Source organism: Anomaloglossus baeobatrachus, chromosome 6 (genome assembly GCF_048569485.1).
Source record: "Anomaloglossus baeobatrachus isolate aAnoBae1 chromosome 6, aAnoBae1.hap1, whole genome shotgun sequence".
In the NCBI taxonomy this organism is placed as follows: Eukaryota; Metazoa; Chordata; class Amphibia; order Anura; family Aromobatidae; genus Anomaloglossus; species Anomaloglossus baeobatrachus.
This window is the reverse complement of record NC_134358.1, coordinates 485,862,721-485,880,692: the sequence shown is the minus strand read 5'-3', so window position 1 is coordinate 485,880,692 and position 17,972 is coordinate 485,862,721. Positions and strand designations below refer to the sequence as shown.

The window sequence follows — 17,972 nt, the reverse complement described above, 5'->3', positions numbered from 1 at the left end:
ACTCTAGTCATTAGCCTATCGCATCCAATGCTCTCAATATGCAACATGCAAGGGGAAACAAGGCCTAATCAAGGTGGTCAGACCACACAAATTTAATAAATAAATAAAATAATTGTTTGCCTTACATCAGCACCATCTGTAAAATGTTATTTTATTTTTTTTAGAATATTAAAAGCTTTAAAATTATAGCAGTAATTTCTAATTTGTTCAAGAAAATTTACAAAACTTATTTCTTTAGAGACTTAAGGGGGCTTTACACGCTGCGACATCGCTAATGCGGAGTCGTTGGGGTCACGGAATTTGTGACGCACATCCGGCCGCATTAGCGATTTTGCTGCGTGTGACACCGATGAGCGATTTTGCATCGTTGCAAAAACGTGCAAAATCGCTCATCGGTGACATGGGGGTCCATTGTCGATTATCATTACTGCAGCAGTAACGATGTAGTTCGTCGCTCCTGCGGCAGCACACATCGCTATGTGTGATGCCGCAGGAACAAGGAAGCTCTCCTTACCTGCCTCCCAGCCGCTATGAGGAAGGAAGGAGGTGGGCGGGATGTTCCGGCCACTCATCTCCTCCCCTCCGCTGCTATTGGGCGGCCGCTCTGTGACGTCGCTGTGACGCCGCACGGACTGCCCCCTTAGAAAGGAGGCGGTTCGCCGGTAACAGCGACGTCGCCGGGCAGGTAAGTATGTGTGACGGGTCTGGGCGATGTTGTGCGGCACGGGCAGCGATTTGCCCATGTCGCGCAACAGATGGGGGCGGGTACCCACACTAGCGATATCGGGACCGATATCGCAGTGTGTAAAGTAGCCTTTAGGCTATGTGCGCACTTTGCACTTTTTCTGCATTTTGGCTGCGTTTACAACTGCACTCTGTCATTGACAAAATGCATGTGTTCTGATTCCCCAGCAAAGTCTATGAGAATCATGCAAAATCTGTGCGCACGATGCTTTTTGAAACGCAGCGTTTTGATTGTCAAAAACTTGTCACAATCTCTGCGTTTGAAGAAGCAGCATGTCAATTGTTTCTGCCATTTTGGCTGCGTTCTACACCCGTTAAAATCAATGAGTTGTAGAAAATCGCTGCAAAAATGTTAAGCAGTGCGTTTGCATTGCATTATTGTTGCGATCCACATGTTTCTTTAACATAACAAAGGCAGGTCTTTTGGTCTCTCTCTCTCTCTATGTCTCTATCTCTCTCTGTCCATGTTGATCTCTCCCTCCCACCTCCTCTCTCATACTCACCGATCCACGATCACCGGCGCGGCGCTGCATGGCGTTCACACTGTGGCGGCTTCTTCTCTTTTGAAAATGCCAGCCGCTCGATAATCCATCACGTATTCCCTGCTTCTCTCGCCCTCCGGCGCCTATGATTGGTTGCAGTCAGACATGCCCCCATGCAGAGTGACAGCTGTCTCACTGCAACCAATCACAGTTGCTGGTGGGCGTGTCTATATCGAGCAGTAAAAAAAATAAATAAATAACTGAAAAAAACCGACATGCGGTCCCCCCAATTATGTTACCAGCCAGGGTAAAGCCACATGGCTGAAGGCTGGTATTCTCAGGATGGGGTGCTCCATGTTATGGGGAGCCCACCAGCCTAACAATATCAGCCAGCAGCCGCCCGGAATTGCCGCATCCATTAGATGCGACAGTCCCGGGACTTTACCCGTCTCATCCCGAATTGCCCTGGTGCGGTGGCAAATGGGGTAATAAGGAGTTAATGGCAGCAGCCCATAGCTGCCACTAAGTCCTAGGTTAATCATGGCAGGTGTCTCCCCGAGATACCTTCCATGATTAACCTGTAAGTTAAAGAAAATAAACACACACATCTAAAAAATCCTTTATTTGGAATGAAAGACAAAAAACCACCCTCTTTCACCACTTTATTAACCCCTCAAAAACACCTCCAGGTCCGAAGTAATCCACGCAAGGTCCCACGATGCTTTCAGCTCTGCTACATCGGAAGCTGACAGGAGCGGCAGTAGAAAACTGCTGCTCCTGTCAGCTCCATACAGCAACTGAAGGGAGTCGCGCGATCAGCTGTGCTGTCACTGAGGTTACTCGCGGCCACCACTCTCAGGTGGAGGACTGCAGCTGTGGCCGCGAGTAACCTGAGTGAAAGCACAGCTGATCACCCAGCTCTCTGCAGTCACTCAGGGGATTTGCGATCACAGGTGTATCCTTCACCTGTGACCACAAATCAAGCCGCGGCACACGCACAGAGCCGCGCAATCACATGAAGTCGGGTGACGTTCATCCGAGTTTATTCTGATCGCGCGGCACTGTCTCGCAGCCAGCCATGCTCTTTTTGACAGTGCGGTCCCACTCGGCTCTGCTGCAAGTCTATGGGGATGTTGCAGAGCCGAGTGGGACCGCACTGTGAAATATGTGCATTCTGGATGCTTTTCCCACTCTGTCTATGGCAGAGAAAGCATCCAGAACGCATGAATTCTCCAGGAATGTACGCACGTTGCGTTCTGCCGAATGCGTCTCAGAATGCAGCTTCTTCGGCAGGCAGTGACTTACACGCTGCAGAACTGAACCCAAAGTGCGCACATGGCCTTATTCAGTTTTAAGTGACTTTTTGGGGACCTATATATTAAAACAAACACAAAAGTGATACAATTTTAAAAACAGCGCCCCTCAACATATTTAAAACTGCTGTCAGATAGTTTATTAACCCCTCAGTTGCTTTTCAGAAATTAATGGAAAGTGTCGTGACGGGAAAGAAAAATGTTATTTTTACCTCCTAAAGGTTGCTATCTTATGAACAAATCACTACCACTGGCAGACTATAAGGTAGGTATTTGATTTTCCACAGCAACCATCACGACCCTAGATTCATGATCTCAGGGTGCTGATGAGGTTAGAGGGAGCCCCACAATCTGTTAACCATCTAAATGCTGTAGCCACTATTGACAACAGGATCTAAAGCAGGGGTCTCAAACACGCGGCCCGTGGGTCGCATGCGGCCCTTCAGGTGACTTCTTGCGGGCCGCAGGCCCGTGGACCTGGTAAAGATGGCGACCGGTGCAGGGGCCGCAGCTGCCAGTTATTTATTTCAGTCTACAGTTTTGTCTTTGCCGCGCACAGTGAAGTTCTCGCTGCAGAACGCAATAACAGCCGCCTGCCAATCAGAGGCAAGCACCTGCTGCATATGACCTTAGATGATTGCCTGTGATTGGCCAGTGGCTGTTGTGCAGTGAGAACTGCTCTGCACGCGCCGGCCGAAAGTTCAGTGATGACAGCAGCTGTGATCATTACCGGGTCCCATACCTCCCAACTGCCGCGGCAAATTTTTAGGCCACGCCCCCTAACCACACCCATTTCACAGTCACGCCCATATCCACTCCCCATCCACACCCATTCAGCACGGACACGCAGGCAGCCGGCGGGCCTCCAGCACGGACACGCAGGCAGCCGGCGGGCCTCCAGCACGGACACGCAGGCAGCCGGCGGGCCTCCAGCACGGACACGCAGGCAGCCGGCGGGCCGCCCGCACAGAGAGGCGGCCAGCCGCCCGCACAGAGAGGCGGCCGGCCGCCCGCACAATGAGGCGGCGGGCCGCCCGCACAGACAGGCAGCGGGGGGCGCCCGCACAGACAGGCGGCGGGCGGCGCCCGCACAGACAGGCGGCAGGGGGGCGCCCGCACAGACAGGCGGCAGGGGGTGAGGGGGGAGGGAGGGAAATCAGCACTGGGGAGATTCGTTTACTGTACCAGCAGCAGCACAGGCAGCGCTCCTCTCTATGCCACGTCTACTAGGATGGTAGGAGGGAAAAGCAGGGAGGCGGAGAGAGAGTGGGTGGGCGGAGCCCGGGAGCCGGCCGTCCCGCCCGTGGCAACGGGACAAACAACGTAAAGCGTGAAAGTCCCGCTGTATCCGGGACGGTTGGGAGGTATGCAGCATGTTAGAATGTGTATATAAGATCCCACTGGTGGTGGCCGCAGCTTATAGGCCCCAAATCTGGTGACAGGTTCCCTTTAAAGTGAACCTGTCAGGTGCAATATGCACTCAGAGCCACGAGCAGTTCTGGGTACATATTGCTAATCCCTGCCTAACCGTCCCTGTATACACTAGCATAGATAAATAGATCATTAGAACAAATATTTTTAAAGAACTTATATCTTATGCTAATGAGCAGGGGACTAGTCACAAGGGCGTTACTTCACTTGGCTAGTCGGCTCGCATAGCATGTTAGCATGTTATTACGCCCCTGTGTGAGTACTCACACGCTATGTGAGCTGACTAGCCAAGTGAAGTAACGCCCTTGGGACTAGTCCCCGCGCTAATTAGCATAAGATATAAGATCTTTAAAAATACTTTTTCTATAGATGCCTTTATCTATGCTAGTGTATGGAATAGCAATATGCACCCAGAACTGCTCCTGGCTCTGAGTGCAGATTGCACCTGATAGGTTCCCTTTAAAGGGAACCTGTCACCAGAAATTTAGCAAAAAAAATAAAAGATTCCCCTCTGCAGCTCCTGGGCTGCATTCTGGAAAGGTTCCTGTTGTTATTGTGCCCCCTTTGAGACCTAAAAAAATACTTTATAAAGTCTTACCTTTCTGTATGCAAATCTGTTTTTATGGTCACGGGGGCAGGCTGTCTGGCGTCCGTTATTCCCCCTCCTGCCGCTGTACGCCGTCCCCCATTGCTCATTTCCATACATGAGGACGCCTTCCTCATGTAACTGTCCTCCTGAAGTTTTGTGCATGCCCAGTGCCACTCTCGCAGGACTGAGCACTGTGCAAAGTGTGAACGCTTTTGAGGTGATTGCGCAGGCGCGAGATTATGGGCGGCGCTGTGATTGTCATCAGCAGCGTCATCCAAGTACCCACCCATAATCTCGTGCCCACGCTTCTCACTCTGCCTCCACTGTTATGCGCAAGCACTGTCCATATGAACCATGTTACCTATTACCGTGGGCGCGAGATTATGGGCGGCGCTGTGATTGTCATCAGCAAAGTCATCCAAGTACCCGCCCATAATCTCGTGCAAGCAGTAATAGGTAACATGGTTCATATGGCCAGCACTTGCGCATAACGGTGGAGTCAGAGGGAAAAGTGCGGGCACGAGATTATGGGCGGGTACTTGGTTAACGCTGCTGATGACAATCACAGCGCCGCCCATAATCTCGCGCCTGCGCAATCACCTGAAAAAGCGTTCACATGCGCAAAACTTCGGGAGGACAGTTACATGAGGAACGCGTCCTTGTGTATGTAAATGAGCAATGGGGGACTGCGTAAAGCGGCAGGAGGGGGAATAACGGACGCCAGACAGCCCGCCCCCGAGACCATAAAAACACATTTGCATACAAAAAGGTAAGACTTCATAAAGTATTTTTGTAGGTCTCAAAGGGGGCACAATAGCAACAGGAACCTTTCTAGAAGCAGCCCAGGAGCTGCAGAGGGGAATCTTTTATTTTTATTGTGAAATTTCTGCTGACAGGTTCCCTTTAACTGGTAGGGCAGCCAGGATAAAGCAGAGCTGAAGCTGTTGGGAAGCTAGGACCCAGCAGCTCCACAGGCAGGAGACCACTGATCGGTAATAGAAGCCTGCAGATGCCACTCTGCATAGGTTATTACTGGCCAGTGCTATCTGCAGGAGAGAGAAGTGCTGATTGCACGGTCTCCTCCTCAGCTTCCTGATTCCCGTGTGTCTGCAGCAGTGAGAAGCCACACACGGGGAGTCAGAGAACAGCTGCAGAGAAATGCAGGCTCCGGAGCTGGGGATGTCCGCTCTGGGGGGGGGGAGGTCGACTCTGGTGCAGGGGGGGGGGGGGTCGGCTCTGGTGCAGGGGGGGGGGGGGGGTCGGCTCTGCTGCAGGGGGGGGCGGCTCTGCTGCAGGGGGGGGGTCGCTCTGCTGCAGGGGGTGATTTATACCTCAGCAGCAGTCACAGGAGTTTCAAGGTGCGCGCTCGGCTCTGTACTGAATAGAAGGGAGAAACAGCGAGGCGGGGCTACAGTGGGTGGGTGTAGACACGGGACAAACAGCCTCACGGGCGGGACTCGGGATCAAAGGCTCAGAAGAGGGACTGTCCCGCTGTATCCGGGACGGTTGTGAGGTATGCGGGTCCACGTGCCTGCGTGCCGCTGACAGCAGGTGAGAAGAATGTTTTCGTGTGTGTGGGGTTCTGTGTTGCTAGCTGAGGCTGCACTGTGTGTGTGGCATGCCGTGTGTGTGTGGTTCTGTTGCTGGCTGAGGCTGCATTGTGTGTGTGTGTGTGTGTGGTAGCTGAGGCTTCACCGAGTTCACGTGCCTGCATGCCGCTGACAGCAGGTGAGAAGAATGTTTTCGTGTGTGTGTGTGTGTGTGTGTGTGTGTGTGTGGTGTGTGTTTCTGTTGCTGGCTGAGGCTGCACAGAGTGTGTGTGTGTGTGTGTGTGTGTGTGTGTGTTAGCTGAGGCTGCACAGGGTGGGGGGGTGTTAGCTGAGGCTGCACAGGGTCGGGTGGGTGTGTTAGCTGAGGCTGCACAGGGTGGGGGGTGGTGTTAGCTGAGGTTGCACAGGGTGGGGGGGGGGTGTTAGCTGAGGCTGCACAGGGGGGGGGTGTTAGCTGAGGCTGCACAGGGTGGGGGGGTGTTAGCTGAGGCTGCACAGGGTGGGGGGGAGTGTGTTATCTGAGGCTGCACAGGGTGGGGGGGTGTTAGCTGAGGCTGCAAAGGGGGGGGTGTTAGCTGAGGCTGCACAGGGTGGGGGGGGTGTTAGCTGAGGCTGCACAGGGTGGGGGGTGTTAGCTGAGGCTGCACAGGGTGGGGGTGTGTGTTAGCTGAGGCTGCACAGGGTGGGGGTGTGTGTTAGCTGAGGCTGCACAGGGTGGGGGGGTGTGTTAGCTGAGGCTGCACAGGGTGGGGGGGGGGTGTTAGCTGAGGCTGCACAGGGTGGGGGGGTGTGTTAGCTGAGGCTGCACAGGGTGGGGGGGGGGTGTTAGCTGAGGCTGCACAGGGTGGGGGGGGGGTGTTAGCTGAGGCTGCACAGGGTGGGGGGTGTGTTAGCTGAGGCTGCACAGGGTGGGGGGGTGTTAGCTGAGGCTGCACAGGGTGGGGGGGGTGTTAGCTGAGGCTGCACAGGGTGGGGGAGTGTGTTAGCTGAGGCTGCACAGGGTGGGGGGTGTGTTAGCTGAGGCTGCACAGGGTGGGGGGGTGTTAGCTGAGGCTGCACAGGGTGTGGTGTGTGTGTGTGTGTGTGTTAGCTGAGGCTGGGGCCCATTGCTACAAGGGGACAAGGATGCACACATTTTTATGGGAATAATGGGAAACAAGATGGGGCACATTACTACAAGATGTTGGCCAAAATTACTATGCGGTGGTTATTGTAAAACTGTATTTCTTACAAAAAGGGGGAAAAATGTAAAAAAAAAGTGTGTATGTAGATATATATATATATATATAATATACATACACACACACACACACACACACACACACACACACTACACATTTGTTATAATGGACAAATGAAAAATGTTCAAAAACAGTGATTCAAGGGTGTATAGAAAGAAAAAATGGTACCACTACCAATGTCACTTTGTCCTGAAAGGAATGCGGCCCCTCAAATTATTTTTTTCCTGTGTGCGGCCCATACACCCAGCCGAGTTTGAGACCCCTGATCTAAAGGGTTAAACAGCCATGGTTGGTGCTAACATTGATTGTGCCTGGTGCAGCGGGGTGTCAGTTCTAATGTACATTCACTTATACCTTAGTCGGTTTTAAGTCGTATTGGTGGTCACTAAGAGTTAAATCAAATTAACTAATTGTCTCGAAGTTTGGATGTTTGACTGAAACATGAGTATAACAGAAATATGTATATACCCTTCCAGCTTCCTCCAGAGCCTTGCGATCACTAGATGAGTCGTCCACCCTCTGCTTAATAATGTAGACTGTGATCACTATCGGAATGCCGCACAAGATAAGTAGTGTCAGCTGCCAGCCATGTACAAAAGCAACGATGACTGCAGTAAGCAGAGTGAACATATTCATTGTTAGTAATCCCAGTTGCATTCCAGTAACCTAGAAAAAAATGTTACTTAAGTTAAGAAATCGCCAGAGAGGATAGTATACCTACTCTTATCAATATATGTGACATACTTGTACTGCTAGATTTTGAAATAATGTTAGAATTAATTACACAATGAAATTTTTCATCCAAATGTAATGAAATTCTCAGCGTCTCCTCTGCAGTCCACCAGCAGACACAATGGACCATATGTTGCATAGAAAATCTATTGCTCATTTTAGGCAGTGGGACAAAATTATGTTCTGTTGTGTACAAGATCTTACACAATTGCCCTTACTAGTGTAAGGGGGTGCTGGACTTGTGCACAGACCTCAATCGAAGTTGAGAATAATGTACATATTGTTAATGTGTTTATGCTTATGTTGCACATGTGGCCATCCAGTGGTTGGTTTTAGTAATTGCTCCTTATCAGCATATTGGAGATTGCCTAGCGGTAGAAGTAGCAAGACAGTGAAGAGTTAAGATCACTGGGAGGAGTTAAGGACGATATATACAAAGTTAGTTATGGAGTAGAGGTAGGAGTAGTGTAAAGAAAAGTATAGAGAGAACTTGTAGTGTACAAGCCAGCAAATACTCAAGGTTCAGAGAATGGGTGTACGTCCCAAGGCCCAAAACCAAAAACAGAAATTGTCATGTAAAACGGAACAGCGGAGTGCTCTATTCCACTGTAGTACCCTTACCCAGATAATCTGAATTGCAACTGTGTCCAGCATTACTAGTCCCACAGCAGATGGCTAACATAGACTTGGCAAACAAATCGTCGTGGAGGGACCCAGAGCTGTGCCTGACGGCAGTGCAGGTCGAAAGACCATTAGCAGGAACGGTGCCCTATAGGCTGAATGCGAACATGGCTGTGCGAGACTCTAGGAGTTTACTGAGTGGAACTGGGGTGTCAGATAGAGAAATAGAGGACATTGAAACAACAGCATTAGTACCAGAGGCTAAGGAGCAGTCTGCAGTAAAAGTGTTTTTCAAAGTCGAATGTTCCATACCTACAATGTGACTGAAGTACTATGTGTAAATGTTAGTAAAAGACTGTTGAATAAGAAAACTGAATCTGTCTCCAGCAATTCCCAGCAGGAATCTCCTGGATTGTCCGAGGACTTGCATAGAGATATGGCTTGCACACCCGACTAACCCCCCCCCCACCTTTCTCCTTGCCTTGTGGAGAGGACTGGGGCCCGGGCCAAAGAAAGAAGGGCTGAATCACAGCAGCAGGACTGAGTCTGGCCGCGGCCCCTACCACCTCTCTACACCAATATACTTTATTTAGTAAATGTTTTCCGATGTCCCAGTTTAAGCTCTCTTTGCCTTTTTTTGGTCCTGCCATTTCCTCTACCATATTCTTTTCAATTGGATATAAGCTGTGCTGCAATTCTTGGCTATTGCTACTAAACAGTGTGCTCCACTCACTACATCTAGCTCCTGTGAGAGCTGAAAACAGCTGATTAGTAGAGATGTCAGGTATCTGACCCCCCACCATTCTAATATTGATGAAATATACTATGGATAGGTTATGAACCAGTCCAAGACCGGGCCATTTTCTCTGATAGCAAGCAAGACACATTTTCCGTTTTATTGTACATGCACCCTTCACAGCTCTAAAATTTGTCTCACTGATATCGGAGGAAAATGTAAATACTTGTTCATATTGCCTTGTTTGTTTTACAACCACAAATGACCCCATAAGGTCTTAAAAGATATTAGACTCTCTTTTAATTGTTAATTTCTACAGTAACTGGGGCTTACATATTAGCATAAATTTTGCCTCCTTCCTGCATATCAGAGCTGACTAAGATTATTAGAATCCAGAAGATCCTGTGCTCTCCCTACACCCAATAATCACCCATAATCACTGGGTCCATCGGAGAAACACTGTCAGGGCATTCTAATCTTTAGACATACTGTCATGCGATGTTCGGCTTTGCATACACCTACGGGCTCGGTGTTGTCGGACCCTGTCACACGACAGAGCCTGACAAGCAACCTTAGGATTCTGTATTGTTCAGCCTGAGGCGGGCATTGGCTGGTTCAGGTTCACTGGTCTTGAGGTCTGCAGGAGTTGATACCTGCAGACTTGTGAGCAAGACCTAGAGCTCAGGTTCCTAATTGCCTTGTGCAGCTGTCTCCTCCGTATTTAAAGCACGGCTTACTTTCTGTAGGTGCCGATCATAGCTTCTGTTTTAGCTCCAGCAATTCCCTGCCTTGGTGATTATCCTGTTGATGGTTATCCTTGTTGTGCTTCTGAGTGCTGTGAGCATTCCCCTGTTGTGCGCTTTTTTTCTCCCCTTTTTCATTGTTTCCCAGTATAAATATTGTCTCTCCTTTGTGTTTTGAGTGCTGTGTGTACAAGCTTCTCCGTATCATTTTGTGGGGGGTTATCTTTGAGGTTTCTAGCCTGCCCTGAGGGTGTGGGAGAGGGGGAGTAAGATCAAGACTTGACAAGGAGTTAGGGTAACGCTGGGGGCTTAAACTTGGCTACCATCAAACCTACCTCCGAGATAATGGACAGCGCAGGGACTTTAGTCTGAGGGCAAGCCTAGGATCACCTATCCTGCCATTACATACCCCGTGACATACACACACTGGTTCAATGTTATTAATCTAACAATTGAAAAGTCAAATATGGTAAAACACAATTTTTGCTTTCTCTGTAGTAGTCTGGCTGTGTTTGACAACAAAATATTTGCCCTATAGCTGCATGATCTCATACAAGCTGCTTACTCTGCTTTGACATTTTAGAAATTCAGTGCAGAGTAAATTGCGTTTAGTCAATGAGAGATCCAGAAGTAGTTGATATTAAACTAGAGGACAACCCATTTTATACAAAAAATTCTTAAACCTGATGAAATTGGTGTACTTGTTTTGGAAAATCACATTGGAATAGCTGAAAAAAACCTGAAATTAAACTGATCATTTTAAGAATCAAGCTAAAGCAGAACTCACCTTAATATTAGACAGGACAATGTTCAAATGGGTATATAGCTCCATTTTGACATGGAATTTCAAAATAAGTACACCAGCCTCATAGGGGTCTCAGAGATATGTTAAATTATGTCTGCTTTGTTTTTGAAATCTGGTGACAGACTCCTGGTTTAATACTCACCGCTTTAATCTGAGAGGTATCCATTGAAAGTCTTGTAAGAAGAACTCCCACAGAATTTTTATGTTCATCAAAATAGGCCATATCCTATAAGTGAGATGTGAAAAGGATAGTATATTATTGGAAGCTTTGGAATATGATATAAGTTATTTTTTGAGTTTCAAGGATGCAGGCGTTCTCTGTAAAAAAATAAAAAAGAAAAGTCTCACAGAGTCCTGGGACTTTAGCAGGGTAGAGGTCAGTGAATATTTGGATCTCGGTGATTCTTAGCTTATAAGGTTTTTCCCATCATTTAAATTAAGATGATAGGAGATAAATTACAGATCAAGTTTGGACCTGGGCCCTCCAACCTTACATCGACACTTGGGGTACGGGATAATGACACCGACACTTGGGGTACGAGATAGCAGTGCTGACACTTGGCTCTCTCCCTCAGCAATCCAACTTTCTTATGTTCTAATATCCATCTTGTCCTCAGCACACACCTTCCCCATCTGATATACATCTTTTCCTCAGCACGCAGCTTTCCCATGCTCTGATATACATCTCTACCTCAGCACCCAGCTTTCCCATGATATCAGAGCATGGGAAAGCTGGGTGCTTAGAGAAAGCTGTATAGCAGAGCATGAGAAACCTGGGTGCTGAGAGAAAGAGCCTTTTTTCCTCAGCACAAAACTCTCCCATTCCATGCTTTACCTTTGTCCCCCCTCGTATATAGCTCTCCAAATACTATAATGGCCCCCACATAGCCTTCAATATAGTATAATGGGTCCCAAATAAACCTTCATGTATTAGAATGCACCCTCATAGTCCTCCATGTATTATAATATACTTCACATAATTCTCCATATAGTATAGTGTAGAGCATAGCCCTCCATATAATATAATGCACATCCCATAGTCCTCCCTATAATATAATACACATTCCACAGTCCTCAACTTAAGATAATGCACATCCCATAGTCCTCCATATAATATAATACACATCCCACAGTCCTCCATTTAAGATAATTCACATCCCATAATCTTCAGTATAGTATAATGTACACTCCATAATCCTCTAAATCCTATTACATCTGGTACATTATATATACCAGCATGGGAGCCAGACTGGGGGACAAAATATGGTATATACCAATATACCAGCATCGGAGCCAGGCTGGGGGACATTATATATACCAGCATGGGAGCCAGGCTGGGGGACATTATATATACCAGCATTGGAGCCAGGCTGGGGAACATTATATATACCAGCATTGGAGCCAGGCTGGGGGACATTATATATACCAGCAGGGAGCCAGGCTGGGGAACATTATATATACCAGCATTGGAGCCAGGCTGGGGAACATTATATATACCAGCATTGGAGCCAGGCTGGGGAACATTATATATACCAGCATTGGAGCCAGGCTGGGGGACATTATATATACCAGCATTGGAGCCAGGCTGGGGGACATTATATATACCAGCAGGGAGCCAGGCTGGGGGACATTATATATACCAGCATCGGAGCCAGGCTGGGGGACATTATATATACCAGCATTGGAGCCAGGCTGGGGAACATTATATATACCAGCATTGGAGCCAGGCTGGGGGACATTATATATACCAGCAGGGAGCCAGGCTGGGGAACATTATATATACCAGCATTGGAGCCAGGCTGGGGAACATTATATATACCAGCATTGGAGCCAGGCTGGGGGACATTATATATACCAGCATGGGAGCCAGGCTAGGGAACATTATATATACCAGCATTGGAGCCAGGCTGGGGGACATTATATATACTAGCATGGGAGCCAGGCTGGGGGACATTATATATACTAGCATGGGAGCCAGGCTGGGGGACATAATATATACCAGCATGGGAGCCAGGCGCACGCTGATATAGTTAACAATAGCGCAGCCCCGGGTGGGCCCCCTCTGAGCACGGGGCCTGGGGAGGCCGCATATTCTGCCCCAGCCACCGGTAGCTGCGCAACTGATTGAGAGGAGCCAGCTGTTTCTATACAGAGTGGGCACTGGGCCCCCAAAACCTACAAGGCCCGGTCGAGGTGGCGACCTGTGCGACCACGGTCGTTACGCCCCTGAATAGGAGTGCTACCCATAGGAGTCCCAGTCAATTAAGAACAGGACTCTGACATGCACTGTTGGAATGAAGTGGTGGCCGCACTTCCTATGGACAGGTTATGATAGAAAACTCCGATTGTGGGAATTTCAGAGAGATCGGTTGGGCTCCCACTGGTTACCTTTCCAAAAAGTTATGTTTCAATGATTAAAATTTAATTCTTTACAAGAAATCTGTCAACAGGATTTTACAATCCAAACAATGTATATGTCCATGTAGCTCATTCAGACAAATCCAGCAATACCTTTAGATGGTCAGTCAATTCAAAATTACTGAAAAATCAGAGTTTAAATGAATATGAATTATAGTGAATATGAATCTTTATTGACTGATGGCTCCTCTGCTTGGTAGTCATGCAGCATATAGGCTGCTGTCAGTGAAGCAGAAGGAGGCGACAGAAGGGACAGAGGCTTCAGGTCTACCATAGTCCTTCAGCCTCATTTGGATATCAATTCAAATGCTGATTTCTCAGTAATAGAGGAAGGGACTGGCCATGTAAGATATTGCTGGACTTGCACATGTGCATATAAATAGTTTAGGGGTGGAATGGATACCGACAAATTCTGACTTACAATAGGTTCCATTAGGTTTTTGTTGGGACGTCGGTCATTTTAATTGGAAGAAAAGGGCTGCAAACTGCACAATTCTGGCTATAAAAAAATTCTGTAAGTCCCTGACAAAATGGAAAAAGCATCATAAGCTACATAGTGTCCGAGTAGCACCATATCAGATCATATCAGAATATAATTTATTTGTAAGAAGAGTCATAGAAACAACTACTATACCTGTCGAAGCAATGCCTTAAATGACAGAGATCTGAGCCTCATGGCTAAAGTTTCTCCGGACTTTCCAAGCATGAAACCCTGAAAAAAAAATGTGAGAAAAAGTTTATTGCTATCTTTTTATTCTAGTTTGTCCATAATTAAACTGTGATGCTGTTTCAGAGATAAAAATGTACGATCATAAAAAAAAACTCCATGGAGTTAAAAAAAAAAAATTGGGTTTACATCATATTCCAGGTAATTTAAGAAAACCTGATGAAAATACACACCAAGTCATTATTTTGTCATCAGATAAACTAATGCTGATGATGATTTAAGTAGTTTGTTCATGTACCCTGATCACTGGCCTACCAAATGTTAGTTTTGTCAGTTAAATGCATGAAATAGGCTGCGCTTTATGGTAATTTTTCCCCTGATTCCAAATCTGCTTTCAGAATTTTTCTATCAGGCAAGGACTTTCAGTAAGGCGTTATTTTTTTAATTTAACAGAAATTACTTAATACATATTTTAGTTTCTTTAGTTATTTAAAAAAAAGGTTTGATTTTCTTGAATATTTAGCAGCAGGTGTGCGTCCCTTTTTAGTCCCCAACAGTGGCCTGCGAGTATTTTGGGCTCCATTTCCCTTTATTCCGGCCTTCAAGTAGCGCAATGTCCCGATGAAACGTCTCACCGTGCTCGTCAGTGACGTCTCCAAGGTAATGGGGAAAAAATCTAATTGAAAGTCCTGGAAATGTGTCTTGAGAGACATATTGCATTCCAATTTTTTGTAGCATTGTAATAATTCAGTCACAAGATCTCAAAAGTTTGGTGCTTTGTGGCTGCCAAGGAAGTTCACCACTACAGTTTTGAACGACTCCCACGCCGATGCCTCAGTTTCGCTTAGTTTTGTGTCAAAATCAGTGTCGTTTATAATTTCCCTTCTTTGTGGACCCAAGACAATTCCTTCCTTGATCTTGGCCTCTCTGATTTGTGGAAACTTATTTCTGAAGTATGCAAAACCCTCACCATCAAAATCCATCACCTTGATAAAGTTCTTCATTAGGTCAAGTTTTATGTGGAGTGGCGGAAGGAAAACTTTTTCTGGCGCTACCAGAGGCTTATGCAGGACTTTCTTTCTTCCAGGATCAAACTGTTTCTTAGTGGCAATTGTTGTTTTGTGAATTGTTTTTTGCTGTCCCATTTGTATAAAAAACAGCAAAACTTTGTATAGCCGAGCTGCAACCCAGGCACCAAGGCTATTACCTTCAGATCACCACACATATTCCACTTGTAGTTTTCAAAACAAGTCTTTGACAGCAGTAGGTGCTTATTTTCATATGCTTTTTCAGACTTGCTTCATAAGCAAGAGGAACAAATGGATTTTTTATGCCATTATGCAGAAGTATTACTTTTAAACTGGCATGATTTTTTGATAGGTTCAGATCATGAACTAAATCATTTAGATCAACTTGGTTTAGTTTTTGAGGTTTCCCATATGCATGGCCTAGAACATGGGTGCCCATTTCCAGTCCTCGAGGGCCACCAACAGTGCATGTTTTCAGGATTTCCTTAGTATTGCACATGTGATAATTTAATCACCTGCACAGTTGATGATTCCAACACCCATGCAATGCTAAGGAAATCCTGAAAACATGCACTGTTGGCGGCCCTTGAGGACTGGTGTTGGGGAACCCTGGCCTAGAAAATCAGGATCTTCTAGATCAGTTTCTTCTTCAACCTAATTAGCGTCTGAAACTTCTTCTGGATTCAAGGTCCAAGATGTCGATTGAGTAGAGACTGGTATCTCTGAGCTATGTGAGAGTGGTCTAATTGCTGAAGGAAAGTTTGGATATTTCACTTAATTTTTTCTTTTTATTGTTATTCCAGCACACAAAAATGCTTTAAGAAGAACCAACAGTATTCCTTTAACAAAATCATTGTTCATCGGTGAATTAGGCATCTAAAAAATATGAAACGTTACTTGCATTTCAACTTACTTTTTCTAAAATTGCACTAACAGTGGAAAAAAAAGCATAAGGAGGAATCTTTCCTTTGTTTTATAACTTTTGACATATTTTGTATCATTTTTACTTTTTAGCTGCATTTATAAAAGTCGTGCACCAATTTTAATGCATTTATTCCTCCAAGGGTAGGAAAAAAAGTCTGCGGCTTGTGTCATTATATTAATAACACAAACGTTTTCATCAGCAGTAAATCATAGGTTACACAGAATTAATTCCTTTAATTATTGTGCTTCTACATATGTTGTTTATATGATTTAGTGTCCTGTTTGTAATTTGCAATATGTAGGATGCACCTCTAGGTCTCTGCAAAGGAGACTTTCGGAGCATATCTACAACATTCAGACCACCCACAGTATGTCAGGGGCTTCACAGCACTTTCTGCGGAACCACTCAGGAAATGTCAACATGCTAAGGGTTACTGCATTGGAGAAAATGAGATCTCCCAAGAGAGGGGGAAACAGATTGAGACTTCTAAGTATAGAGAAAAGAAGTAGATCTTTGAGCTAAAGTCTAGATCTCCAGGAAGTCTGAACATCAAATCGGATATGCATGATACTTACTGATGTATGGTGTGTGTGATATATTAGCTTTTTCACTTGTTTGTAACAATGTATCAGGTGATTCTGTTTGTTCTGGGGGTTTTAGTTTCACATCACTCCTCTCTTAACTGTATTTAATCACTGCACTTAGATTGGGAATGTATAATGATTAAGACTGCTTGCTCGGTCGAAACTCGTCTTTTATATGCCTAGGGGATTTTTATCTTCTTTTTCCTGTCATACATTAATCTTAATTTTCCACAATAATTTTGAAGTTTTTTACATTGGAAGCAATGTTACCGGACAATCTCCTTTCTTCTATGTGTATATATAGTATATGTATCTCTGTGCATAAATAGTATATGTGTCTATGTATATATTGTATATGTGCTTGTTTTGATATAGTATATATGTGTATATATAACAATAATAATATAATAATATTTATTCACTTATATAGCGCTATTAATTCCACAGCGCTTTACATACATGGTCATACATATGGCATACATATGCCTGTGTGTATACTGTATATACTGGATGTGCCTTTATGTGTATATATAGCACATGTTTGCATGCGCCTGTGTGTATGTAGGTGTGTGTGTGTATAAATATATATATATATATATAAATATAAAATGTGTGTATGTGTGTATATATAGTATATGTGCCTCTGTGCATAAATAGAATGCGTGCCTGTGTATGATCCTGTGATCCTGTGTGTATGTGGAATGTATTGTATATGTGCCTGTGTGTGTGTGTGTGTATATATATATATATATATATATATATATATATAAAATGTGTGTATGTGTGTATATATATAGTATATGTGTCTCTGTGCATAAATAGTATGTGTGCGTGTGTATGATCCTGTGTTTATGTGGAATTTACTGTATATGTGCCTGTGTGTGTGTGTGTATATGTCGCGGGCGGAGGAGGGGACGCCGCGCTCTCCCACTGCTCTGGTCCGGCTGCCGCGGCTGCTGTGGCCTGCCGCTGCTCGGTGGCTCGAGCGATGGGCCGGATCCTGGGGACTCGAGCGGCGCTCCTCGCCCGTGAGTGAAAGGGGATTGGGATTTGGGGATAGTTTATTGTCCGTGACGCCATCCACGGTTGTGGTGATTGAATGTACACCACCGCTGCTCTGGCTGGGGATCCCGGGAGTGATGGTGTGGAGCAGCCAGTTGTTGTGTTGCCCCTCCGTGGGTAGGGGTTGGTGATCCCGGGGCCCAGTGATGGGGTTGGGATGGTGGACAGGCGGGTATGGGGCCTGTGGAGGTGCAGGGGCGCAGGGGCAGCGCTGTGCCGCACGGCACGGAGGTACTCACTCAGCCAGTAAACACGACACAGTTCTCGGTAAACAAACGGCTGGTTTGACGGGTCCTTCGGA

The 17,972-nt window shown here is 46.2% G+C and overlaps 1 protein-coding gene across 1 annotated transcript in view; it reads right to left on the bottom strand.

Moving 5' to 3' along the window:
* LOC142243443 (ATP-dependent translocase ABCB1-like) overlaps positions 1-17,972 on the bottom strand; it is a 254,512-nt gene that overhangs the window by 153,401 nt on the left and 83,139 nt on the right. The window contains exons 12-14 of the mRNA XM_075315381.1: positions 14,040-14,117; positions 11,130-11,213; positions 7,819-8,016 (exon numbers count right to left, since the gene is read on the bottom strand). Coding sequence (XP_075171496.1) covers positions 7,819-8,016; positions 11,130-11,213; positions 14,040-14,117 — 360 coding nt within the window. The remainder of the gene's footprint in view (positions 1-7,818; positions 8,017-11,129; positions 11,214-14,039; positions 14,118-17,972) is intronic.